General features: G+C 51.7%; 1 protein-coding gene across 5 annotated transcripts in view; it reads left to right on the forward strand.

Moving 5' to 3' along the window:
* The window catches only part of AKNA (AT-hook transcription factor), a 68530-nt gene extending 59660 nt beyond the window's left edge, over positions 1-8870 (forward strand). For all 5 annotated transcript variants that reach the window (XM_017875929.1, XM_017875930.1, XM_017875931.1 and 2 more), the window contains 4 exons: positions 1080-1175; positions 2755-2871; positions 3154-3346; positions 7666-8870. In XM_017875929.1, the coding sequence (XP_017731418.1) occupies positions 1080-1175; positions 2755-2871; positions 3154-3346; positions 7666-7918 (659 nt within the window). In that variant the 3' untranslated portion in view covers positions 7919-8870. The remainder of the gene's footprint in view (positions 1-1079; positions 1176-2754; positions 2872-3153; positions 3347-7665) is intronic.
* Positions 8871-9153: the final 283 nt, after the last annotated feature.

The raw sequence follows: 9153 nt of genomic DNA on the forward strand, positions 1-9153 counted from the left end.
TCTTTTTCTTTTTCCTTTTTATCTATTATATCTCTGATTAAGTTCCAATAAGAAAAGGCTGTTATCGGAACCTTTTCTGGTCCAAAAGTACTATAGTAATCTTGAAAACAATCTCCCACCCTACGCCAGCTCTTTACGTCAATGGTTCCCTCTTGTGGAAACCAAGGGCAGGTATCTTTTACAAAATCAAAAAACTTAAATAAATCATTACTTTTAACCTTTACTGCTCGTGTTTTTAAGGCCTCTTTTAATTGCCCTACATAAATTTGATGTTGGCTCAATTCTTGTCCCATAATCAGACACTGTTACTCACCTCTGGTTCCAACGTGGCAGGCTCCCGCGACGTCTGGAGGAATTTCTTCCACTTTTACTTTCGGCCGACTCTAGTGCCTTCTTCCTCACTTCTTCCCCCGTGTCCAGGTCCCTGTTCGGGCGCCAGGTGTCCCGACCTGCAGGACAGTCGAACGGACCCTGGAAGGGGGAGTGGGAATGGAGGAGACAAGAAAACACGAGAAATGGAGACAAGACAAATAGCCTGATCAAGTCTCGTTTAATGGTGGCAGTGCAATGCCTTATATAGGCTGGCAGGGGAAGAGGTTGGGCCTGGGCGGTAACGGGGGGCCGGGTTTTCTCAAATTACAATCACGCATGCGCTGTTGGTTGGTAATTTTCCTGGGCGGGGGATCGCGCCTGCACCGTAGGCTGCATATCTTCCTGGGCGCGAAAAAGTTTGCGTGCCCGCGGGAAAGGTTGGCGCGCGCGGAAACAGTTTAGGCGCGCGCAGGAAAAGTTTAGGCGTGCGTGGGAAAGGTTGTTAATGAAGAACCCGGAAATGTGCCATCTTGTTTCCGCTTTGCGGAGATCAACAACAGAGGTCGGCTAATTCCGGGCCTCATGGCTCCGGACATACGTACATATTTTACACATGTGTGTGTGCACACTCAATGTGTGCACACATGAGAGAGAGACAGAGACTATTAAAACCATCTGGAAGAAGAGGAGATCATTATTCTAGAATCCTCCTCAATTTTGCATCCATCCAGAGGGCTGATACTGACAGTTCTGGTTTCTTTCCCCAGGCCACGAATACCATGTTCAGTCCCCTAAGGCAGTCCCAAAAGGCAATGGCACAGTCTCCTGTCCCCACTGCCGGCCCATTAGGACCCAGGATGCGGGTAAGGAATGGTACCTGGAAAACTGGCCCAGGCAGCTGTGGCTGCAGCGTCTTGCCCTCAGGGGAGTGTGTACTTGATAAGATCTGGCCTGCCCTGAACTTAGCAGTGGGTTATAGGGACAGACCAGCAAAGAGGATTTTTCTGGGTATTCTACCATCACATCTGTTGCTCCAGGTGCTGCTGCCTGAAGCCACCCTCCTTGATTTAAGAAGTTCCCGAAGGGTCCTGATAGGTGGGCTCCAGGCAGCAGGGGACCTGGCATCAGTGATTATATCTTATTCTCCCCTCCATCCTCCCTTCACCCCTCATACTTTCCCCCAAACCCACAGGGAGGAGTGGCAGAGAGAGCAGCGGTCCGAAAATCCAGGCAATGGGTTCTAGTCCCAGTTCTGCCACTTACTTGCTGTGTGACCTTAGGCCAGTTCCTTGACTTCTCTGTGCCTCAATCACCACATCTATAATCAAAGGATTGGAAGAGATGGTCTCTAGGACTTTTTCAAGCAATTGTGATGATAATAACTGATGATAATGAGCTGCTATTTATTAAGTCCCTCTGTATAGAGGGTGTCATGTTAAGGGTTTTGCATACATTAATCCTCGCAGTTCTATGAACTAAGTACTACAGTACTATTACATCCATTTTATAGGCAAGGACACCAAGGCGCAGAGAGATTAAGTAACTTGCCCAAGGGCACACAGCTTACAAGTGGTAGAAACAGGATTTGAACCCAGGTCTTTGTGACTCTAGAGTCCCACCTCTTCACTGCTATGCTCTGCCTATGCTAGTGTTAGAGTCCTGACAGGCCTCTCCATTCATGCATGCATTCATTCATTCATTCATTCATCACTTACCCTTATGGGGCCCTGGGCCCTGTCCCCAAGGAACATATGACAAAGCAGAGTGACCAGAGCTGGGGTAAGGAAGCACAAGTGGGGCTGGGGGCTGCCTGACTCTGCCTGGGTGGGTGGGAGGGCTTCCCAGAGGGAGTGGTGGTTGAGCCAAGGCCTGAAAGAGAAACACACCAGCCCTGGAACTCACCCAGGTGTGGCATTGGGGATTTGAGTGGGAAGAGAACAATGGCGCCCACTCTCCGCCTGCTCCCTTTTGCCTCTACTGACCCCCCTGGTTCCCCGGGGGACTGTTCTGGGTCACTCTCTGGTGGAGAATGGGTCTCTTTCACTGTGGGTGGGGGGTGGGGGGTGGGCTGCATTTGGGAGAGCCCGGGCTTAGGATCCAAGGACCACTACTTCCCAGCTCTGAGGCCTTGGCAAATTACTTGACGTCTTGGAGCCTTAATTTCCCCATCTGTAAAGTAGGGGAGTGAGGACAGTGGCTAGCCCAGTGGCTTGTGGGATTTGATAAAATAATGCAGGAAGGCTCTTAGCAGAGGGCCTGGCTCATTAAATGCTTGCTCTCACTGTCATGGTGGTTGTCAGTGTCATCACCCAGACGGAGGCAGCTTGTCCCCTCTGCAGTGGGTCCCGAGGAGAGCTCAGTGCTGCAGAAGGCCTGTGTGGGGGCTCCCGATCTGATGATTTAGACGTAAGCCTCCCCTGACATCTCTTCCTCCTCTTCTAGGTGGTGCTGCCACAGGGGACCCACTGGGACCGCCTCCCGCTGATACCCTTCAGTGTCCCCTGTGTGGTCGAGTTGGTTCTCCCCCAGAGGCAGATGGTCCAGGCTCAGCCACCTCTGGTAGGGACAAACACTGTTTCTTCTCTTAGCCAGGCCCTCAGTTCTCCTTGACCAGGGTTATTAGACCTGCATGAGTTTAACTGGGGCAGCTGTTCTCCCAGTCTGGGACAGAGCAACTGGGGCAGAGGATTTGTTTCCCAAAGAGAGACCTCCCCAGCATGGAGTCTTACAGGGTAGGGCCTGTCCAGCTGTCATAGGGGAGGGGCTGGGTGGACCCTCCATCCTTGGCTGGATCTGCCCAAGTGGTCAGACTCTGTCTCTGTGCTGTTCCCTCCCTGATAGGGGCAGAGAAGGCCACCAAGAGGAGAAAAGCACCTTCAACTCCCAGCCCCAAGCAGAGGAGCAAGCAGACGGGGTCGTCGCCACGCCCGCCCCCCGGACTGTGGTATCTGGCGACAGCGCCCCCAGCACCAGCCCCTCCGGCCTTTGCCTACATCTCCTCGGTTCCCATCATGCCTTATCCACCTGCCGCTGTGTAAGACCCTTTCATTCTGACTTTCCCAGCTTCTTTGTATATATCACTGAATATGTTAGCATTCAGACCTGTGTGGGGCAGCTGAGATGCAGTGTACTCCTCCTGTGTTTTATCCCTGCGTGGATAACATGCAGTAGGAGCCCAGCACTCATGTAGTCACTCAGCAAAGCCAACACTTATATAGTCACTCAACAAACCCATGTACCAAGGAGAATGCTCCCCCCTGGGACCCAGCAGTGAAGGGGGCTAGCAAGAGGGCCCTGCCCTCTGGGAGCTTATAACTTTGTGGAGACTGAGAATCCTAACCATCTTCCATTTTCCTTATGGGTTTTCTCAGCAAGTAAGTGATGAGCACTGGGGTTCTTAAAAAAATAGACTTTATTTTTTAGGACAGTTTTAGATTTATAGGGAAATAGAGCAGACAGTCGAGAGAGATTCCTACAATCCTCCTCACTCCCGCACACACAGTTTCCCCTATTATTAATATCTTACGTTAATCTGGCACACTGGCCACATCAGTGAAGCCATATCCACACATTATTGGTAACTGAGGTATGTAGTTTCTTCAGGCCATTTTCCTCCAAAGTCGTTTCTCTATTCCTGAATCCCACACGGTGTACGATTGTCATGCCTCCTTAGGCTCCCCTCAGCTGACATCCTGACAGTTTCTCAGATGTTCCTTGTTTTTGATGACCTGGACTTCTTTGAGGAGTCCTGATCGGGTATATTGTAGGACTTTTTGCACAGATTCTGGATATAACATCAGTCAAGCCAGGAGAGGCAGGGCAGCTGAGACAGAAGTGGCTTGGGTTTGGAGTTGGCCAGAGCTACGGTGGAGTCCCATCTACCCCCTAGTAGCACTGTGGCCTTGGCAAACTAACTTCCTCTCAGAGCCTCAACTTCCCCATCTGTTAAATGAGGGAAGAGTCTCAACCAGATACTTAATCCTGTGCATGAGGATTAAGTGTGGCACATGGCAGGAACCCAACGAGATGTATGTGGAGTTTATGGTGCCGTGTGGGCACGTGCTCACTGCTGAGCAAACAGTAGCTTCGCCATCACAGAGAATGTTGCTATTACTCAGTGTTGTCACTAGTAGGAAGAAAAAGGCGTAAAAGTAAGTTCAACATAATAGGAGTGTGCAGGGCACAAAAGCCCAGTCTCCAGAAGTAGGAAACCTGTCTTGTCTCAGCTGTCAGCAGCTACTTCTCTGCCTGCTTCCCCTGCTGTGAAATGAGTCGATTGGGACGGGATATCTTCAGTGGCTGTGTTGCCAGAAGCCTGGGTGTGTGGGCAGTGAAGGCCTGAGTCGCTGTGAGGGCTGGTTCTTGGTGGAGCAGGGGCGCAAGGCACCATCCAGCCCTGGTCCTCTGTTCGGGGACCAGGCCTATAAATGTGCTTTTTGTATGTATTTTCTGAGACAGGGTCTGGCTTTGTCAACCAGGCTGGAGTGCAGTGGCGCCATCTTGGCTCACTGCAACCCCCACCTCCAAGATTCAAGCTATTCTCATGCCTCCCCCTCTCAAGTAGCTGGGAGTACAGGAGTGCGCCACTACACCCGGCTAATTTTTTTGGTATTTTTGGTAGAGACTGGTTTTCACCATGTTGGCCAGGCTGGTCTTGACCTCCTGGCCTCAGGTGATCTGCCCGCCTTGGCCTCCCAAAGCACTGGCATTACAAGTGTGAGCCACCGCGCCCGGTCTGTAAATTTGCTTTCTTGCTGCCCTCTCAGCTGAGTCTGAGCAAGTCGTTTAGGAATCTTCCGCTCCAGCAAAGATGAGAACCAATGCTGCATGCTCAGACCTCCAGCAGACACGGGGAAAGCGCCTGCTAGTGTTTCAACTCATTAGTTGGGAAAGGTTTTGCCCGGAATTTGGTGACCCCACGTTAGCCATGGAGTCTTTACTTCTCCTGAGGCCCCGTTCCACATTCTTCCAGGCTCAGGCCTGTGGGCAGAACTCACCAGGTTGCTGTTTCCAAGTCAGGATGGGTGGGTTATACCTATGCCTCAGTTTCCTTCTCTGCAAAATGGGTTGTTATGAAGAGGATTGAATGAAGTAATGCGTGGAGAGCCCATAGTACATAGAAGTTGGCCAGTAATGATGGTGCTTCTAATGCTGCTAGAATTTGCGCTGGTGACACCCTGAAGTTTCTCCAGCTGCTAGTCAGCAGGACTGAACGGGCTGGTGGTTGAGACCAGTGTAGTTTGGAAAGTGGAGTGAGCCTGTGCTGCCCCCTGCTGGGCAGCCGCCCCATAGCCCCTGCAGCCGAGGCTTTGCAGCCCAGAGGGACTTTTTCAGCGTTGGCCCTAGGGAGAGTTTTGGGTAACTTTCAGGCCAAGTTGGTCATCAAATTAACAGGAGGTGGGGTGTATGAAAACCCAGCCCAGGCAGTCCCTACTTTTACAATGGTTCGGTTTATGGTTTTTCGACGTTACAGCGGGTTTATAGGGGCATAACCCCATCGTAATTTGAGGAGCCTCTGTAGTTACTTACACCAGACAGTCCCTAGAGGAGGGAGGGCAGGTTGCTGTTTATGGGATCCAAGAAGCCCGTTCATTCAGTTCAGATTATTTTATCAGCATCTGCTGCTTGCCAGTTAGCACACATTAGATACGTGAGGAGAGTCGGGCCTAGGTGTGAACCCGTGGCTGCCCCTTCCAGCTGTCTGGCCCTGGGTCTTAGGAGCTCACGTTTATGGAGCGCTTACCGGAGCCAGGCAGTGCCAGGCTTTTTACCTGAATTTTCCATCAGCTGTAAGCTGAGAGGTTGCTAACTGTGGTCGTTTTAGGTGGGAAAACAGAAGCCTTGCAAAGTGACTTAGGCAGTGCCCGGCTTTTTACCCGAATTTTCCATTGGCTCTAAGGTGAGAGGTTGCTAACTGTGGTCATTTTAGGTGGGAAAACAGAGGCCTTGCAAAGTGACTTAGCTTGTCCAGGGTCCCATGGCTAGCACAACAGAATGACTGGGATTTGGGGTAGGGCTCCAGGGCCTGAGCTGCTAAGGCCAGCGCATTCTACTGCCTCCTGAATCACTTAGCTTCTCTGAGCTCCACTTTGCTCATCTGTAAAATAAAGATAAAGGCACCAACTGGTACATGGGTACCAAAGATGAAGATGCCAGCCCTGGGCTAGGCACTGGGTTTAACTGTTGGAGGAACTGCCAGACTGTTTTCCACAGTGGCCCCACCATTTGCATTCCCACCAGCAGTGCTGAGGGTTCCAGTTTCCCCACATCCTTGTCAACACTTGTTGCTATCTGTCCTTTTTGATGTTAGCTAGCTTAGCGGGTGCACAGTGGTTTCACTTTGCATTTCCTGATGGCTAAGGATGTGCATGTTTTCATGTACGTATTGTCCACTTGAATATCTCCTTTGGAGAAATGTCTGTTTGGATTATCTGTTTTTACATACTGTATAATAACAGTTAGAAAGTTAGAAAGTGGGGGCTCAGGAATAAAGCCAGAGTTTACAGTGTGCCAAACAAGATGCCAATGAATGACTCTGCTACATCCTCCTAAACTTATTCCTGATTTAGGTCCATGCTTCTTTATCTCCCTCCTCTACCACACATACCCTTTATTCAACAGTGCTGAGGCCACACCCCCCTCTTGCCCACTGCTGGTTTCCTTGAACCCTAAACTTAGTGGCCCTGATGGATGCCATTGTCACCTCTTAGGGAAATCCGTGCTCCATCTCAATGGGCTTCTCAGCCCATTCCCGCAGCACTTTTAAACAGCACCTCACATTCCTGTAGGACTGGGCTAGGAAGGATGCCCTTCTACCCACTTCCCAGGACACGGGGCCAGACCCTCCCACTCCTGCAGAATCCCTATTCTTATTATTGTTATGAATTATTGCCTTTATCCAGCACAACATGCTTGGCAAATGGAACCCCCAGATACTCTCCAATGAGGGGGTTTTGCTGTCAGGCCTGGGGTGATTCTGGCCTTCCCAAGATCTGGCTCCAAGAAAGTTGCAGGAGTCCATGTTTTCTTGTCCCACTGTAACCCCAGAGCCTGGCACACTGGCTGGCATGTACTAGATGGGCAGTAAATCACATGAACAGGTAGACTGAACTTCCTGTCCTTGAACACCTGTTCTGGGTCAGACACTCGTGTTGTTATCTTTCTTCATCTTTCTAAGAAATCCCTGGATATGTGCCCATTACTCCCATTTTAGAGGTAAAGAAATTGAGACCCAGAGAGTCGGAGCCAGTGGCCCAGCTGGGATTTAGGAGGGGGTTAACCCCACACGCGGTGCTCCTTGGCTTGTCCCCAGCCCTCCCTGTGTGTAACGAGCCCGCTCACTTCTCTCCTCAGGTACTATGCACCCGCAGGACCTACCTCAGCCCAACCAGCCGCCGAGTGGCCCCCCACAGCCTCTCCCCCACCAGCCCGGAGACACCGGCACTCCATCCAGCTCGACCTGGGTGACCTAGAAGAGCTCAACAAGGCCCTGAGCCGGGCTGTGCAGGCTGCTGAGAGCGTCCGCTCCACCACCAGGCAGATGAGAAGCTCACTGTCGGCCGACCTGCGCCAGGCTCACAGCCTGCGGGGCTCCTGCCTCTTCTGACTTCACTGGGGGCCCAGAGACAGATGAGTGGGCGGGTGAGCAGGTGGCCTGCCAGGCCAGGAGTGGGCTGGAGCTGCTGAGGCCCAGAAAGCCCGCATGGTTCCTCACCAGGAGGGTCTCCCTCCAGCACGGGCCCCACCTGCTCAGTCCCTGTGCTTTCCAAGTGGAGGGGGTGTCAGTTGGGTCACCAAGAGAAGTGACTTCCCAGGAGCACCAGTCCCCTCACAGAGGTGCTGTGAGCGAGGCCTCCTTCGGCCCAGGCGGAGCTTCGGGCCGTCTCTCCTGGTTCTGCATGTGTCCACCTCCCCCTAATAATAGGTATTTTGTACACAGATGGACAGATATTTTTTTAAACTGGGGAGTTTTCCTGATCTTGGTTCCTCCGTAGGGGGCCAGACAAGAACGGAAAGGCCTACGGTTTCTGGAGCAAACCTGTCCCCCACCTGTGACCAGTCACTCTGGGACAAGCATCTCTGGGAAGAGCATAGCCGGAGACCTTTCTCCTAGTGACTGGCAGTCAGTGGGGCGTTTTAGGATGTCAGGGCCCCAGGGTGACATGTGTCCAGCTTCTCCATGGCAGCAGAGGCCTTTCCCACAGACCTGCTGGGGTGGAGACAAGCTACAAAGTGCCCAGGATGCCATCCACCGCGGTCCCCTTCAGTACCTCACACATGGTCCCCAGCTTCTCCTAGGATCCCAGTGGCATTTATCAGTGGCCAGCTACCTGCCAGGCCCGGGCTGGGGCACGGTCTGTGGCCACGAGGCCAGGCTGCCTCCCGCACCCCCACCCCGTGGCAGCGCTTACCTCTGCATTTCTGGAATGTGTGTGCATCAATGATGTTTGTATATTTGAGGCATTTAAAAATCTATTTTCGTTACGAGGGCAAATGAAGAATGAATATTGATCTTAAAAAAAGAAAAGAAGACAAAAAAAAAAAAATACTCAAAGCCATCCGTGTCTCTGCTGTGTGTCATTAACTTTTGCCTTCCAAAGTCAAGTTTATGGGGTGGAAGATTTGAAGCCCAGACAAGCCCTTTCCCAGGGGACCTGTTGGGTGCTCTGCCTGCCTCCTTCTGGTGGCTTCTGTATCTCCAGTTTTCCCCTTTGCCTATCTCAGAACCACAAATCTTTCAACTGCAGAGGGCTTTGACGTGGGGCTACCTAACCAAGTCCCTTTTGACTGAGGCCAGAGATGTAAAGGAGGCACACAGCAAGTTGCTGTCTACAAGAGCAT

The sequence above is a fragment of the Rhinopithecus bieti genome, unplaced genomic scaffold (assembly GCF_001698545.2).
Source record: "Rhinopithecus bieti isolate Rb0 unplaced genomic scaffold, ASM169854v2 scaffold_9997, whole genome shotgun sequence".
Lineage (NCBI taxonomy): Eukaryota > Metazoa > Chordata > Mammalia > Primates > Cercopithecidae > Rhinopithecus > Rhinopithecus bieti.